The 18229-nt window shown below is 33.9% G+C and overlaps 3 protein-coding genes across 7 annotated transcripts; 2 read left to right on the top strand and 1 right to left on the bottom strand.

Moving 5' to 3' along the window:
* The first annotated feature begins 73 nt into the window (after positions 1 to 73).
* LOC129899365 (gibberellin-regulated protein 6-like) lies at positions 74 to 1192 on the top strand. The gene is made up of 3 exons (XM_055974310.1): positions 74 to 507; positions 591 to 624; positions 842 to 1192. The coding sequence occupies exons 1-3, from the start codon at positions 412 to 414 to the stop codon at positions 1021 to 1023; spliced, it is 312 nt and encodes a 103-aa protein (XP_055830285.1). The 5' UTR covers positions 74 to 411; the 3' UTR covers positions 1024 to 1192.
* Positions 1193 to 2063: 871 nt separating this feature from the next.
* Positions 2064 to 10724, bottom strand: LOC129899362 (uncharacterized). 5 transcript variants are annotated; one of them, XM_055974307.1, is made up of 8 exons: positions 10398 to 10724; positions 8312 to 8604; positions 7132 to 7203; positions 6603 to 6670; positions 5516 to 5672; positions 4545 to 4628; positions 4345 to 4434; positions 2064 to 2675 (listed from the first exon to the last, which is right to left on the bottom strand). In XM_055974307.1, the coding sequence occupies exons 2-8, from the start codon at positions 8582 to 8584 to the stop codon at positions 2529 to 2531; spliced, it is 891 nt and encodes a 296-aa protein (XP_055830282.1). In that variant the 5' UTR covers positions 8585 to 8604; positions 10398 to 10724; the 3' UTR covers positions 2064 to 2528. The 5 variants fall into 5 exon arrangements, with proteins under 5 accessions (XP_055830282.1, XP_055830277.1, XP_055830279.1 ...); XM_055974302.1 differs by having other exon boundaries at positions 2064 to 2711; positions 10398 to 10723; XM_055974304.1 differs by having other exon boundaries at positions 2064 to 2711; positions 5516 to 5669; positions 10398 to 10720.
* A 3369-nt stretch (positions 10725 to 14093) lies between these two features.
* On the top strand, positions 14094 to 16405 carry LOC129900898 (protein EMBRYO DEFECTIVE 514-like). Its single transcript, XM_055975980.1, has 2 exons — positions 14094 to 14569; positions 15842 to 16405. Exons 1-2 carry the CDS (start codon positions 14186 to 14188, stop codon positions 16142 to 16144), a joined length of 687 nt encoding a protein of 228 aa, XP_055831955.1. The 5' UTR covers positions 14094 to 14185; the 3' UTR covers positions 16145 to 16405.
* Positions 16406 to 18229: the final 1824 nt, after the last annotated feature.

Raw genomic sequence — 18229 nt, 5'->3', positions numbered from 1 at the left:
ACTTCTTTTAGGTACATATATTAATGGAGTTCCAATTGGCCAATTGTATTCTCCTTTTCCATCCAATCCCTCATCTCTTTTGCATTTATTTGAGGCTCTGCTATCATTCTTCAACTACCATTCGCTTCAACTACTTAATACAGTTACATTTTTTTTCTTTTTATATCCCTTAGTACTAGCCCAACCTCCAATATTTAATGCCTCTCAATTGCCAACAGGCAAACTGTAAATCCTTTATTTATTGCTACTAAACAATTGTTGCCTTTTTGGCCCTATTTATACTCCAAAACTTCAAGTATACTTTGCATCAAGCACCACATTTACTTGTATACTCACAAATAGGCCTTCCAATACTCTCCTCTGTTGTTAATAGGTTTATTTGCTCTCACATTTTCACCAAGAAAACCAGCCATGGCCAAGATTGTTTTAGTTCTCCTTTTGGCCCTCTTTGCCATCTTCATGCTTGCTACCACTGTTATGGCTGCAAATGGCAAACACCACCATGCTGTAAGTTTAACTTTTTTAAAAATTGACTTTTCCCACTTTCTGTAACCATTTGTATTTATATAGCTGTTTATTGCTGATTTCAGAAAAAATACGGACCAGGGAGCTTGATGCCCTCACGTAAGTTTTTTCTCTTTTATTTCAATCTCAAAAAATAATGAAACATTTTGAAGTACGTGAATCAAAACATCTAATGTTTATCAAGGGCAGAGCTTAGAGCTAGCTTAGTTTTTTTTATGTATTAAAAAGTGTACTAAATAGCTATTAAGATTTGGATTGTTAACCTATAAACTTCTGAATTCGCTTTAAATGTTGATTGTTTTTTGTATTTTATCAGAATGTCTACCACAATGTACGAGAAGGTGTAGCAAGACACAGTACCACAAGCCATGCATGTTTTTCTGCCAAAAATGCTGCAACAAGTGTTTGTGTGTTCCACCTGGTACCTATGGAAACAAGGCTGTTTGTCCCTGTTACAACAATTGGAAGACCAAGGAAGGAGGACCCAAATGCCCTTAAATTACTTTCTACTTTCTCTCTATTTTCTTCATCAAATATGTCTACCTAATCTTCTTGTTCTCTCCTATTGCACTTTTATCTAACCCAAGGGTTATATATCTAATGTAACCATATTTCCAGTTTAAATGGAAAAAAAAAAGTAAAATATTTTACTCCCATTTAATGTTTACACTCTTGCAAGATAGTTTTAATGCTGCTTCCGACCAAAAGTTTGGTGTGGTCCAATAAGAGATCATGTCCGGCCAGTTATTTTGGTCTACTACTCTGTATTTTTCGTTCTACATTAACTAAATTAGGTTAAATTTTCACGAATACCCACTGTAATGGAAAAATAAATATCTTGTGAATTTAAAATTTCATGATAATAACTATATTTCAAAGATAAAAGTCAAAATGGAACGTTATTTCTACACAAAAAATAAGGATATTTCTCTCTCCTCCCCCCTTTTGGAGATCAAACTAAACACCTTGCATAATTGCATAGCAGTAATTACATGAACCAAAAGCTAATTCAATTGTATCTGTTTTGAGCAAAAAAATAAAAACAAACAAACTAGTCTTTAAGCATCCTAATTAATCCCCGTAGCTAATGCCTTAATGTGCCTTCAACAGCCTAAGGCTTCATTCTATTAATTGTGTTGCAAGCTTTTCCATCTTTAAAGTATAAAAGATAGGTTCAATGCTAGGAAAAGTGTTTCACGACTCGACTCTTATTTTCCCTCTTTTACAACTACCACACATCGCTTGCCTAGCATGGTCTGGATTCAATTTAACATTAGGTACCTACTATCTCTCACTGACATAGATAATTGAGAGTTGAATCTATAAAGGCTTTTTGATGGACATAAGTCATTTAGTGTTGCCTCCACTGAAATTTGACCCCTATTTTATTTTTTACTCCAACCCTTCCAAGACGAGATAATCTTGATAATATTTTTGTGCTGTTTGTAGTGAATGGAGCTACGGAAAAATGCAAGTAATAGTTTTTTCATCTTCTGCTTAAAAACTGCCCATATAGTATAACATAACATGAAAATGGGTTGCAAAGAGACTTAGGTTGTTATAATGAAATATTGCAATAGAGGGCAGTTCTTTCCTGCTAAAATCACAGTTCCAGACGAGACATTGGAGGACTACAGTAATGCAAACATTACGCAAAAGGCATGGCAAAACTAAGTCACTTGAGAAGAAGAAACGGTAGGAGTGACAGTAATCAACTAATGTGATGTGAAGATATGGTATCTACACAATTGAAGCAACGACCTGATAAAGTCGTAACTGACCCTGGAGGCTAACATTTCCACGCCACCCAGTGGCTGCAATGTTTTGATATGGACAAACATAACGAAATAAGAAATCTGGAGCTTTTGCGTCTCTCGATGCAAAAAGATATAGCGGGTAAATGATTAAAACAAAACGAGAGAAAAAATCTTTCCCTGTTATGTAACTTACCATCAGTACAATCAACTTATCAAACTGCTAGATAAGGAAACAGAGAAAGCAGTTCATACGGGTTGTAGATGAGGAGTTGCCACCTGTTCTGGTGGCATTGCCGCCTGAGGAGTTGTTGCCCGTCCTGGTGTTGTTGAAGGTTCTGCTGGCGGTACAGGTCCAGGTGCGACTGTGCCATGCAAACCCCTTTGCTGCCCTGCCTGCACCAGGAAAGCAACTTCAGCTGCTGCCTCCTGCTTTATAGATGCGAAAGAAAGAAAAATCATAAGCATATATTTGACATTTACACAATGACATGTGAAATGAAGTTTATAATTTAAGAGTCAACTCACTTAAAAGGCAATGAAAATAAAAGATACCTGCATATCGTACAGTTGAATTGGTAACTTAGAAAATATGCAAGTAACCTACTATAACCATTAGTATACTCGGGTGTATAACTTAAATACACCTTCAGATGTCTCCCGTTATTTTTTGAAACTTTTAAGTGTCTATCTACCTAAGGAAGGCATCTACGTACTTGTGAAAAGGAACCCTAATGTTGGTTACACTAAAAGTCGAGCATAATCAAAATTGTATGAAAATAAACTGCACCATCAACAACTAGCGGGAATGATCACCTTCTACACGGCTAGAACAGGTGGTGAAAATTCTTAAATGTTGAGCCTGCTCTTAATTTCTATTAAAAAAAAATTATCATGATAACGACATGCTCTGATCCTCATTTGATTCAACCAACTTACACCAGTAGTTAAAAATGGAGTTCTGAAATCACAGAGGAACCTCAAATCTCGCAGATTCAAAGTAGTTCTGATGTCTCTCTACTGTGCAAGATGGCCCTTGAATAACTTCCACAATGAATATAACCATTTGCCTACTGTTATTTACATCATTATCATTATGAAAGTGTGATGTTTAACACTTGTGGGAATTTTTTTTTAAAAGAAAAACAAGTATACCAATTAAGAGTTTATGTAAGAAAAAAGAATAATTGTGTATTTCATTCGTGAAAGTTGGACTTTTAAACAGCCAAAGATGGAAAATCAAACGGGGAAGGGTAAAAAATGCCCTTAAACTATGTGAAATTGAACAAAAATGCCCTCCAGTTAATAGATTGGTCTACAAATGCCCATGGGTCAAAAATGTTTTTTTTCCAAATTAATGTATTATTTCTTTTCTATTTAAGCATATTCTTTTCCTAATACTAACCTTTTTTATTAGCAAATACTTATCCTACTTCAATTCGGGAAAAGATAAAAAAATAAAAAAATCTTCTTCGTTATCCAAAATGAAAATTAATGATGAGGTTACTATGATCTCTCTCTATATATAAAAGGTACATAGAGTTGTTCTACTAATTGATAAAGTAAGATTAAAAAGAAAAAAAAAGATCATTCCTACTTAAAAGAAACAAGAATAGGGTTTTTAATAATAATATTTTTATTAGAAATAGAATGTGTTTAAAAAGAAAAGAAAATATTTGTTAGGAAAAGGGCATTTTTGGTCCATTAAGTAAAAACATGGGCAATTCTGAACCAAACTATTAGCGGTAGGGAAATTTTTAGACCAACCTATTAACGGAGGGCAATTTTGTTCAATTTCCATAGTTTAAGGGCAGTTGACCCTTCTCCAAAATTCAAATAGTTGGTTCAAAATGGAACAAATATGACTTAAAAAAAAATTATGAATGAGCATAAATATAGCAACTAGTTATCCTACCACCAAAAGAAAAGCAGAAAAAACTAAGGGATTTGTGCCATAAGATTGATACATTTGGCATGAACACAAAGAATCACTAAAATGCGCAAGAATGAAGACAAATGTTAATAGAGTTCTGAAAGTTGTAAAAAGAAGAAAAAAGTATCTAACCTGTCTTTGCCTGCGACGCTGCAATATACCGATAGCCCAAGCTATAATGTAACAAGGTAAAAGAAAACCGGCAGCACGGAGCAGGAAAAGCTATATCAAGAATCAACTAAATCATTAGTCCACACGCCGTCTAGAGTAGATGTGTCATAAACTTATCATAGAAAGTAACAAGTAGACTTAAAACTCATTGTATTACTTACAGTGAAAAAGGTGGAAATATCATCCTCATCCTCATCAGCATCTCCAACTATCAGAGCATGCCTCAATAACAGAAGGGCCATTAACTGAAGGAAAACAGAGAGCATAATTTAATATGGTGAGCAAACAAAGTGAGAAGATAAAAAACAAATTTGTCACCAAGATCTACTGTTTTTTGGCACATCGAAAAGATTCTTCCTAATCTTCTCCAAGTTTAACATCCATAAACATGTAGGATACATGCCATGCATACTGCGGAAATCTTTATATATTTAGGAAAGAGATTGAATCTCATTTTCAATCCCGTTGGACAACCAGAAGAAAAATAGCATAAAGAAACAAGACAGGGTAATAAAAGGAAAGAGAAGAAAAGCATGCACTCTACCAAGAAACCATTGCAGTGACATAATATCATATACTTATACAGACTGTCATTTCAAGGACTTGCTGGAAAATCTTTATTTTTTATTTATTTATTCAAGTGTAACCAGAAATATGGTCCCCACGAGCTCGAACCTGCGACCTTCACATGCATGAGGGTCTAAGTATTGACGGGTGTAGAAGCTTGTTTGTCATATAGACAAAGAATGGATGAGTAAATATCTATCTTTTTAAGTATAAATAATGTTTTCTCTTACATATCATCACTAAAATATGCCTCCAATGAGATGAAAATCCCTGTTGTATTTTCTCTAAAGATGGAATCGGCCCAAAAATGCGACCTTGATAAAATTCTACTACCAATTCAACTGCACTTTACCATCTCAGAGCTTAACGTGAAAATTCATTTATCACACTACCAATTTCACCCCCACCCTCCTCTCTTGAGAAACTTTTAATCCATTCATGAACATACCAGCTAGAAGAACAATTCTAATGCATGTCCAACATCACACTAGCCACTACTAAGCAAAAATTGTTTGCACTGCAACGAAACAAAATGAATTAACTACACAATACTTCAGTTGCTTACAATTAAAGCAGCAGAACGACAAAATGCAGCTCCACTAGCATTTGAATCTGCATATTCATCATAGTTAGCCTCTAGAAGACGGCGTTCCGCAGCAGCCATTGCAAGAAGTCGAGGATCACGAAAGTCGACCTGAGTGCCACCCACTGTCCAACCTCTACTTAAGCCACATGATTAAATTCATCATTGACAAGATAAGACAGAAAAGAAGTTTTTCAGAACATTAAGATTGCAAAAGGATGTGCTGTTTATATTTCGAGCGCTACATGACCCCAGAAGCATAGAAAAACTGTCTGGATTTTATTGAAAAAAACTAGAAATCACTCTTAAAAAGGGAAAAGAAAGAAGTTAAGGGACAAATAGCCAGAACAATCACTTACCACTGGCAGAAGTTACTAAAGACAAAAACTAGCACCAAAGCATTGGTTCCATCAGATTATGTTACAAAATTTTACTAAAAAGGACATATTATGTATCAACAGTGTAGATTGGGGCAAACTAAGCCACCCCAGAAGATAAAGATTAAACATGTTACACTAATCATAAATGGATGGTAAAGATCTTTATGGCTAGTTAATAATCTTTAAAGAAGCCATTCTTGTTGATCCACAGGTAATGCAAAAAATATTTCCATGCCAATGAAGCTGAATCTTCCATTAACGACTCAATTTATTGTAGAACTAGATAACAAACAAATAACAAAAATCAATAGAAATAGTGCACACCAACTATTTGTTTTATATGACTTGGCTTCCGTGAGTAAATAATGTTTGCTAAAATCTATCAAATAGCTGAGCATATTGTGAGGTTTCTGAAGAAGCAGAGGAGATGCACATACTCAAGTAAAAGGGAAGCCTGAACACAAACAACAGAAAGCTTATCCGTTGCATGGTCTTTCATCTCTCTTTTGTTTGTTTTTCTGGATGAAGGGGAGAGGGGCATCTGTATATATATATATACAACATACTTAGCGCTGTAATTACCAAAACCAGCACAATATCAACTCTCTCTAGGTAATTCAAAGTGAATGACTGGAACCATGAATAAAATTTGGTACGTGTATGATAAAATAGTCATGACTTGAACATACCTGATGTCAATGGATGTATCTTCAGATTGAGGAGGCCGGGGGAGAGCAGTATAGCCAGGTTGATAAAGCTGCAGATTAGACAGAAAATTTTCTATAAGTCTGCCCGCTAGACAGGAAAATTTCCGCGTGTAACTGAACTAAAACTCTTTCAGCAAGCATTCACTGGCATTCCAAATTTGTGATTCTTAAGTATCAATGCCCTTTGTTTTTTATTGGTAGCATCAATGTCCTGTATTTCTGAAGTATAAAAATGAATAAACAGCTGAATTGCTGCGTAGGGATAAGTGACACTCCCTCTCGTCAGGAAAGAGTATTGAGGAGGGAAAGCGCGAGCACACATAAAGGAAATACTATTGTCTATACTCTCAGCTGGTAGTCTGGTACAGAATCAATTATGTTATCTCACCTAGACACCTACCCTCACTCTTTTATGGCTCAATTGTCTTATACTGGTTTTGGGATGGGGAGAAGGAAAAGATTAATCATCATACTCAATAAAACAAGGTAAGTAGAACACACACTGGAGTACCTGATGGCAAATCTCGCAAGTTATATCTCCCTTCTCATCACACCAGCGCTGAACACATTTTCTATGAGCATACTGGATATTGTGACAGTGAAGTAGATGACAAATAAAAAAGAATAGTTAGCATACCAATAAAAGTTCATATAAGTACACAAAATAATTGTTGGACACTGCAACACAGAGAGATAACTAAGCTCCAGCTTTAAAAATTGTAAAACAAATAAAGGAGAAGGTAAAAAACTATAAACGTTCGACATACAAAATCTTATCTGAATTGCTAAATGAAAAACATTTGTTAGCTTTAGTAGGTAATCGCAGCAAACAAAGCCCTCTACTGATGTATTGCACACAAAAGGCCTGGTTATACCTAAACAGAACTGTGATTAAGTGAAAGTATCCTTCCCATAGATTGGGCGACTTTAACACGCCTAAATGGGCAGGAAGATGAGCACTATCACCGCAAGCATGGTGTTAAAATGTCTTTCGTGTCTGCATGTTCATCATTTTGAGATGACTTTAGAAGATGAGGACGACACATGCTACTCTTCAACAAATAAACACTGTATCTGAGAATTACTCCGAGGTCTTATAGATGAAACCACATAAAGTTAATTACTACAATAATCAATTCTAACTACTATTTGTTTCAATCCACGCAATTAAACTAAAGAAAAGATTGAAAGCAAAATAAAAGGACAAAAATAACAATGAAAGCAGCAGTGCTCAGGAATAATGATGCTCTTCAACTACCAAGTAAAAGAAACTAGGTGCACCAACCAAAGGTAACGACCAAAAAGGCACCAACTGCTAAAATGCAGGTATAATGGAAGCATACAGAAGTTTAGTACCGTTGCCTAGTATAAAAAGGAGCGAGGAAAAGAATATGTAACCAGATCACCCTTATTAACAAAAAATTCAAAAAAAACAAAATAAAAATATTTCACTGATGTGAGGCTTAGATGTACTAGAATGCTTTAAACTTTGTTGAAGAGGATAGAAAACTTAAATGTCAAGCTTCCGTAGAACGTTGAATCATTCAAATCCTAAGTTCTTAGAAAAAATGTATCAGGTATTAGCAAATTTTAGGCTTTAGCTGTAAGAAAACGTGATTGACATAATTATAAAAGCATAAGCAACTCACTGAACAAGAAGAGCACAAACTTTACCAACTTCACAAAGATACCTTCAAGCTGCCACTGCAACCACAAGGAATCTCCAAAATTTTCAAGCTATCTTCTTCCTGGCAAATCCGACATTCCACAGTCTGAAGTAATGGCTCTTCTTCATCTCCAGCTCCTGGATCTTCATTCTTCTTAGCATCAATACCCGAGGACGTACCAACTGTCTGAGAGCCAGTTCTGCCTCCAGAGGATTCTGTATGCTCGGGCCGTGGCAGAGAATGCAAAGATTCGGGTGCGATGAGACGGTCAACACGCAAAACCAAATGTTCTTCCATAAGCAGTTCACCAACTTATCCTAAAATCCTCAACCATTATGACAATAATATAAGAGGAAGGAAGATTCTCCAACCATCCTATTTAACAGACTTCTAGAGATATTGGTTTTGGTGAATTTGGTATACTTTAGTGTTGTATAGTTTTTCTTTACCTTTGTATAGCTTTGCACAAAGTTAGCAACCTATGTTGCCACATTAAAAAACGAATTTTGCTACTTACTAAAAGGGCCATCACATGTCAAGAGGAAGGGAATTGAAAAGCATGAAATGTACTTCCCTTTAATTTCCTATTAACAAGGTTTAGGCTCTTCTAGTTTAGAATCAAAAATCCAGAATGCCATATTAAACATGCAAGGAAACTGGATTTCGTAGTTCAAATTCACAAACACACACCCCACATTCTTGTCAAATTAGGCCTTGAATCTAATTCACACTCCAAAAGCTAGCTCAAAGGTAGGAGGATTGCCCAAGGCTTATAAGGAGCCTAGGGTTCCATTCATTCACCAATGTGGGACAATCACCCCCTCACGCCCGGATCCGGAGATTCTTTATCAAGGGTTCTACTGTCCGCTCCATTGCGTGCACATTCATGGACCGAAGGTATTTCCACCCCCGCAACTGTCCAGTTTTCTGGGGACCAGCATCGGGCATGTTGGGAAAACGCGAACTAACACAAAAATATACAGAATCAAAATAATGGGGATAAAGTGGAAAAATAAACACACCAAGATTTTTACGTGAAAACCATTTAAATAAGAGAAAAACCACGAGTCAAGAGGAACAACTGATATCGCTATAACAAGAAATTTTACATGTGTACGAGTACAATACTCAAAGTGACTACTACACATTCAAAAGAAATAACTTCTTTAGATTTTCCACCTAACTATAATATCACCCACACTTTATTTTTCTTTCATGGACTATTTTCTTACACAATCTATGAAATATCTCACTGCTCTCTCTATATTTTCATAAGATATCAAAAAAGGATTATTTCTTTTGAGTGTGTAGTAGTCATTGTGAGTATTGTACTCGAACCTATACAATGTAAAATTTCTTGCCATAGTGATATCAGTTGCTCCTCTTGGCAGCCCATGGTTTTTCCCTTATTTAAATGATTTTCACGTAAAATTTTTGGTGTCATTATTTTTCTATTTTATCCCCATTATTTTGACTCTGAATATGTTTGTGTTAGTTAGTGTTTTCCCAGCACGGCCTTGCTCTGTTACCATGTCAAAATAGGCCTTAAGCCTAACTTCACTACTAAAGAACAACACTCTTGAACATAAATTTAGAGGATAGTAGCTAAAGGATTTTGAAACCTAACATCAAATTTACCCATTGACCCATAAAATAAGTTCGAAAATCCAACCCAAACATTGAAACAAAACCGTTTAACAAACACATAATCAACCTTCTGAGTTCCGTCAGTCCCATTTCCTCTATTTTTTCTAAGAGTCAACAATCTTGACAAAATCAAGACCATACATTTCCAGGTAGAACTTCTAAAAAGATAACCAAGCGTGAAAGCTTCAAGCTTTGTGCATAAAATGGATGAAAATACAACATACTTTACCTTCAGTTTCAATAAATCGCAATAAATAAATAAATGAGAAGTCAGAATCCAGCGATTAATTAACTCACCCAATCAAAGAAATCTTCCACCCAAAACAAAAAGTTTCAATCTTGAACTAGAAATTTAGTTTAATCGTTGGAATTTGAGGTAATTGAACAGAATCAACTCACCAAAATGTAAAATCTTAAACCCCAAAGCAAATTTAGGATAAAAAAAGATAGGAATTGGAGGTACCTGAATATGCAATTCTTGATGGGTTTGCTATCTGAATCCCAGCTTAGAAGCTAATGAATATATACGAGTCTTTTTCAGACAAGAAAAGTCGCAGCAACACTTTTTCCTTGTGGGGTTTGCTTAGAAACTGATGACAAAATTGATTATCAAGGAAACGTAGTTATACTCTTCTAGTTTATTGTAGAACAAGTCTTCTCTGTCTACTCTTCCAATGGAAGTTTATGGGCGTTTATATCTGCGGGTTAAAATTATATATTACATACTCTTGTCTAAATTCACAAAATTCAATCTTGTTATTTGATATTTATCTATTAATGAAAGGTAAATAGGTGATATATATTCTATAAAATAATTTGAGATGGATAAAAACCGATTGAAACAATACAATTATATATTAAGAAAAACACAAATCTTCTTTCTTATCCTTGACCTTGGTAAAGTTCGCCTGAAGCCAAAAGAAAAAATCTCGAGATAAATTTCAAAATTAAAAAAATATATTTTCAATTGGTATTCATATCTAAAAAGTGAATATTATAAAGCTACATATCTTATATCAGACATACAATATATTGTAAGTTGAATTATCCATATGTCTCACTTAATCAGACATTATTAATTATAATAATAAAAGTTTTTGTACAAAACTTATGTTTTGCATTATTTACTTGATACATAATTAATCCTCTTAGTTAAAGCCTTGGGGAAGAGGTCTCCTTCCAACAAGAAGCAAAGGAGCACCATAAAAAGTCAATAGTCATAAACAAGGACATTAATCTCTTCTAGTTGCTTTGGCCAAAAATGAGTAAGCACAAGGAGAGGAATAAAATGTACCACGTAATTTCAGCTCCCTTCCGTATCCCACCCACACTACACACAATTGATACAAAAAGTCCAATAATAGTACTAAAAGCCCGTTTGAATTGAATTAAAAAAAAATAGTAAATTTAAATGACTTTTAAATTAAAAAATAAAAAGTAGGAGAGATCTACTTTTGATTTTTAACTTATTTTAAACTTATTTCAAGTTATTTTATATTTGTCAAATATTTTCAAAAATTAAAAACGGACTTAAAAGTATAGTTGACTAACTTTTAAGCCAATCCAAACGGGTTTGCCGTATGTATGACTTTTAAAGAGTTGATGAATTGATAAAAAGTAAAAAAGGGAAATGAGGTGTGTAGACAATAAAATTCGTGTCGAGAAAATAATAATCAAGAATGAAAAATATTGCAACAATCGTAGTATTTGATTTTCGAATATGAGTGTTACAATCTCTATGTATTCTCTGATTCGTCTTTTCAAATATAAATTTAAGGGCTCTTGAGCTTGATCTTGAATTTGGTTGAACTTGATGGATTTGATCTTGACTTGTTACTTCAATTCAAGGGCTTTGGGGCTTGATCTTAAATTTTGTGATCTTGATTTGTTGATTTGATGATCTTGAACTTGACAATCTTGATATTCACTTGTTCTTGAACTTGATCTTCACTTGTACTTGAATTCAAGATTTTTTGGGCTTGTTCTTAAATCTGGTGGTCTTGATCTTGAGTTGTTCTTGAACTTGATGAACTTGATCTTGAATTCTTGAACTTGTAGCTTGTAGAGAAATTTGCGGCGTTTGATCTACGAGCTCTTTCTGACTTCTTGTTAGAATTCTGGTGTCTTTTCTGAATTATGAGGACCCCTATTTATAGTTGTAGAATAAAGGAGTTGTGATAAGAATATGTTTTCCTCCGGTCAATCAAATTTAAGCGACATGACATATTGGGCTTTAGCAAATGGGCTTGTCATTTTAACACATGACATGGTCCTATTAGCTTATTTGTTTGACTTGGCATGACACGTCACTTGACACGTGGTGCCACATCAATAAATTTAGATTTTTAATTAAATCCACATTTCTTAGACTTAAATAATTGACTCAATTTTATTAATCTATAATATTTATTTGAACTAATATATCTTAAATTTAATATAAATTAAATTATTTTATAAATTTATATTTAATAAATTTTAAATGATTACAGAGTGGTTGATGAATTTTTTAGAGTGCTAATCATTAATCTTCTATTATCAGTTTGGTTTTGCATTTTCTCTTTCCTTCTTTCGACGTACTATCTAAATTTTCTAATTTCGATGTGAATTATTTAGTTATAGATACGAGATATTCTCACAGAAGTAAATTATAGATGGGATACAATTACTATATGGATCATATTATATTCTTTTAGCTTTTGTTGCTTTGATTTTTGAAGAAGTTATTTGAATTCAATAGCACTCAAAATATTATTCAATTCATTACATATTAAGATGGTGTATATTACAAATTTACGAGACAAAAAAATATTTAAACGAAGTTTCTGAAAATCCAAAGGTTGAACAACTAGATAAAACCATTAAAGAATTCATATTATGAGGGTGCAAAACAACATTATTTAATCAACAAAAATTTTAAAAAAAGTTGGAAGGAAGGGGGACAAATAGAAGGAAAAAAGTTGGGTGACATATGAGTCATTATAGGTTATGTTTGCTTATGATCATCATTAATGTTTATTATTATTAATAATTTACAAGAATTCCTTTTCTTGTTGTATGTCTTTCTAGATGTTGCATATTTTATTTATATGAGTATCATATTAATAACACCTACATTTTTTTTAATGTAATGAGCTCTCTTGTTTTCTTTTTCCTCTTTTATCTATTGTAAGCGTTATAATTAATTTACTATATTCTTCGTCAAGTATATTGATTAGTATCAATAATCAATATGTTATTCTTTAACTTAAAGAATCGATTTCTTATAAGACATTATGACTACTTGTGAAATTCAGATTTGTTAGTCTCACACTTGATTCTTACACTTGAGTCTTGGTTTAGCAAGTTAATGATAGATCTATCTTTGAAAAGTAATATACTATATACTCTTGGTTTGATAATTGAGAAATTCAACACTAAATTCTTACCCAAGTATCTTGGTTTAACAATGGAGAGAATTCATTGTATTTTAGGATTAAAAAATAATAGCCAAGATTGGTCTATTTATTATTTTTGACTTGAATATTGTACATTTGATTCATTAATTAAGGTTCGAGCATTAAACAATTTTATATTTTGATGTCCAAAATTAAAGACTTACACATTTAAGGTCATATTTGTAAATCGCGTGAAAAAATTCCGAAAGCACAATTGGAATCCTGAATTTTGCTAAAGATCGAATTACAATTCTAACTTGAAGTTGATCAGTTTAGTGTCTGTTTGACTTAACTTATTTTATAGAAATCAAGCTAAGAGCCCGTTTGGATGGACTTAAAAAAAATAACTTTTATGTATGAAGTGCTTTTAAAATTTTAAAGTGCTGAAAGTTATTTTTATAAATAAGCAGTTGAGTGTTTGGATAAAAGGGCTTAAATGAGGAAAATTATGTGAATTTTAGGGTTAAAAGAATAAAAATGGTAGTTTGGAAATTTAGTTAAAATATAAGGGAGATAAAAGTAATTTCCATGGTCAAAGAAAATGACTTTAAGAACTTAGAAAAAAAAGTTAGGAATACTAACTTTTTATTTTTGACTGACTTTAAAAACTTTCTGGCTTAAATTTAGCATTAGGCAAACATGTTCAAAAGCTGAAAAGTGGCTTTAAGTTGGTCAATTTTTTTGGGGCTTATTTTAAATATAAAATCACTTTAAATTTGGCTCTTAATTGGGTTGAAACCTACATCAAAACCCTAGGGTTCATTTTGCCCCATTTCTAACGGCTTCACTTGCTCCCGTGTACTTACGCAGCATACCCATGGCAGAAACAGAACCTGAAACCGCCGCCGCACCCGCCGTCGAAGCCGTAATAGAGGCCGAGAAAGAGGACACTTCGGCTCAGGACATGGATGTCGAAGCTCAAGCCGCCGATGATACGTCAGAGAACGGAGGGTCGAAGCGTCCAAGGGAGGAGGAAAACGAGCCGGAGAATGAAGACGCCACGAAGAAACTGAAGGTAGACAAGTCTGTGGAAGAAGAACGACTCGAGAATTTAGATGGAAAGGGAACGGTGGATGAAAAAAAGAAAGACGAGTCGGGTCCTGTTAGCGTGGGTCCAAAACACTTTGGGTCGTCTGTGGAGATGTTCGATTACTTTCATAAGCTTCTTCATTCTTGGTCTACCAACCTCAACCTCAACAAGGTAAGCTGTTTTATAGATGATTCGTATAACTAACACTGACCCCAGTTATTTGGTATTAAGGTTTAGATGTTTGACTGTATATATAGATGCCAATTGAGCATATTCACAAAATTTGTAGAGGATTGATTGTGCATTATTCCATAAAGCAAGATTTGATCTTTGTAGTGTTTTTGGTCTCTGGTTTTAGTTTATCATCGGAAGGCTAAAAATGTGGGAATTAGGATATCATTCATGGAATAGTCTGAAAGTTTGTAGCTTTAGAGCATTAAGCTGAATTATATGTTTGTATCAGTCAGCCAAAGCACTATGCTGTTCTGTTCCTTTGTGTGGCTTTGTAGTACCAATTGGATTTACTTGTTTATTTGTCAGAGATAAATTTATCTCCAGCCTGCCAAAGGTTGCTTCATGTCTAAAGCATCCGACATTTAGATGGATGTGATGGCAGATTTCTGTTCTCTGTGTTTATACGACTATGAATATTGACTCAGACAACTAGTTTTTTGTAAGATATGATAATAATTGTGATATTGCACCTCTCTTATTTTGGCACATATATTTATTTGGTTTTAGCAAATATTAAAAGGCAAAATTAGAGAATACCTAACTTCTCGCTGAATAATGGGCCAAAACTGGATTAATTGCAGTTCAAAAAGTACGATCACATGGCTGATGATCCCCTGTGCTATCATTTGGTGTTTATGGACAAAGAGGAACAAAAGATGTTTTGATGGAATTTCAACTTCTAGAAATTTTTTGTGAGGCAATTTCTACTTAGCCTTTTTAGCTGGTCCAAATTGGCCCCTGTAAATAATTTAGAACTCGTTCTTGGATGTTGTTAGCTCTATTGTTTAAGAAGAAGCTACAAATCCTTATTTTCGTGAGCTTAGCTGATTTATCCTTGTAAAGCTTGCATCTTCTTGATGCCTTTAAATGAATCTACTTCATCAAAAAAAAAAGAAGGTACGATCACATGGACCACACCTTCCATTTCTTTCCATCCTTGGTTAATTGGAAGCAAAATGCATTTAGAAACAATGGATGTATTATGTGAAGTGAGTATTGGATGGTACATTTGTTGTGTGACCTACTTGATTAAGTAAAGTGATCTACTTTCCATTGCTTGTAAAAAAAAATGCCGGTTTTTAAATGGTATTAGTACTGATTATAATTGTGTCCGGTGTTCAAAGGTGCTGGGTAATCTATTTTGGTTGGTTAGATGCTCATTGCTTAAAATTTTATCCGTGCTTTCTAATAACTTTTGCTGTATTGCAGTATGAGCACATTGTTTTGCTTGACCTGCTCAAGAAGGGTCATTTAGAGCCAGATAGAAAGATTGGTACAGGAATTCGCGCATTCCAAATCCGGTTTCATCCTCACTTTAAAAGTCGCTGCTACTTTGTCATTAGGGAGGATGGTTCTGTGGATGATTTTAGCTTCAGGAAATGTGTTGATCACATTCTGCCCCTCCCAGAGAACATGCAAGTAAAACATGAGGCCAACAAGGATTTGGCTCGTGGTGGAAAAGGAGGTGGACATGGGCGTGGCCGTGGAAGAGGAGGGAAGCCAAGATGTTGAAGGCAGCTGTGTGTTTGTTGGAATCTACTGCCAATTGTTCTGTATGTCGCCCTATGCTGCTGTTTGGTCCACATTTTGTTCAGTACCGCTTTCAATCCTACAGTTTGACATAATGGTTTGTTACTAGTGAAGTTACCTGGCTACAAGGATGGCATCAACTAGTATAATCTTACCGTAGTATGCATTAAATTAATGGAATGTATTAATACATCAGATGAAGCTATCATATGAAGAACGTATTAGTCAATTTTTGTCTGTTCATTTCAATCCCTAACAATCAATTACGAACCAAAGAGTGCAAAATATATTGTATGAGGTATTAACTAAACATATTGCTCTGGTAAATTGTGAAGATCAATAATGTAGCCTATTATACACTCAGCTTTTCCATCTCCGAAGTGCATTAGCCCTCACCAAACTCCCAATTGTATTCATAGCTAATGTTATGGAGTTCAAATTCAACAGGTGAAGCTTCACAACAAGATCCTCGAGTTTCACATGTAGTTTGAAACTTGATAATGGCTACTTGTGAAGTTTATCCCATCAAAAGCTGTTCGGACTCTTGTTATACCAACCCAAAATTGCCTGTCTTTGTAGCCAAACTAAATAAATCTTCGAAAAGATGATGCTTGGAATTATTTAAGTCCAGAAGTAGCTCTTCGGCTTCCGAAAGTCCTATCATTCTGCTAAAGATTAAAGTAAGATTTTTTATGAGTGGCTACCTAATTTTGGACTCTTATATATTTCTTTGGCCCCAACATGTCTAAATCGAAACTTGTCCTCAACTAATGGAAACCAATTTATTATTTCCCTACTAAAAGAGTACGAAGGGTCCAAATGAATCCTAGATTTTAGAAAGCTGGTGGGGGTAGAGGGCGGTTGAGGGGCGAGGGGGGATTTAAATTTAAAGGTCTCTTTGTAAAGATTAATCTTATAATATTAGTAATAAGACACCAATAATCAGCTGGACTTTACACCTAAATAGGACATAAGGATATGGCGTGCACTTTTTATCTATTCTTATGAGTATTAGGAATTTTAAATAGGACATATGCTTATCTCTCCAATGTTCCTACTAGATAGGGGAAAGGACTTCGGATTTACAAAGATTAACACGTGTCATCCACTTAAATAAGTCTCTTTTGATTAATGACATTGATTAAGACACTTACGTTAAAATGGTTCCATATTTTAGAATAATATAGCTTTTTATTGATATCGTCGAGCTGTCTACCTTACGCAGACAACGCACCAAATTCATTTGTGAGATAATTTAATTATTTTTTTTAAAAGAACTTCTGAATTCAATGCTTTACAAAAAAAAAAAAAACTTAAAATCTATTCACTTTATATCTTTCTGTTGATAATGGAGGACTAGACACGTATAGCCATTTGAAACAGTCGTCTATACTAGAGATTTTGACAATTTAATAAATAAAAAAAGTCTATTGTGTAGATGCTGCTAAGTGATTGATGCTATATTCTTGATAAAAGAAAAATTAGTACTATAATTTTGAACAAAGAACTTTATATCAACGCGCTCCTAGTGTAAATTCACTATTTCTTTGGACTTTCTTCTTGAATTTTACGTTTTAATTTTTGCCACTATTATGTCATTATAAACAATATTTCTCTAAATCAATATGCATTAAACTAAAGAGTTACTACTATGAAATCATTATAGACAATAGTTGATAAATGAACATGCTTTAGGCTAATGAGTTAGTACTATAAATAGTCAAAAAGGATGAAATACACTAGAGACAAAAGCATATAGTATAACATAATTAATGGTATAGGGGGGAAAAGTGTGAAGGAGATGATAGCATAATTTTAAATCAAAATGCAAAAGAAGAGGATTGAATTGATAATTAGATAAATTTAAGAGTTATAAGTGGAAGGAATGATTAAATTTTGGGTTGTTCTTATCTTCTCATTTTCTGCTCTTTACATTCCATATATAGTTGCAGTGTCTTTCAACTTTAAAGATTTAGGTAATTGCAACTTTGATATAAAAATTTATCAAAATATATTTATACCTCAATTAAATACAATATAAATTAATATCCCATATCATACCAACTA

The sequence above is a fragment of the Solanum dulcamara genome, chromosome 8, assembly GCF_947179165.1.
Source record: "Solanum dulcamara chromosome 8, daSolDulc1.2, whole genome shotgun sequence".
Lineage (NCBI taxonomy): Eukaryota > Viridiplantae > Streptophyta > Magnoliopsida > Solanales > Solanaceae > Solanum > Solanum dulcamara.
Note: the sequence above shows the minus strand (reverse complement) of the source record. Positions and strands in the feature narration are given on the sequence as shown.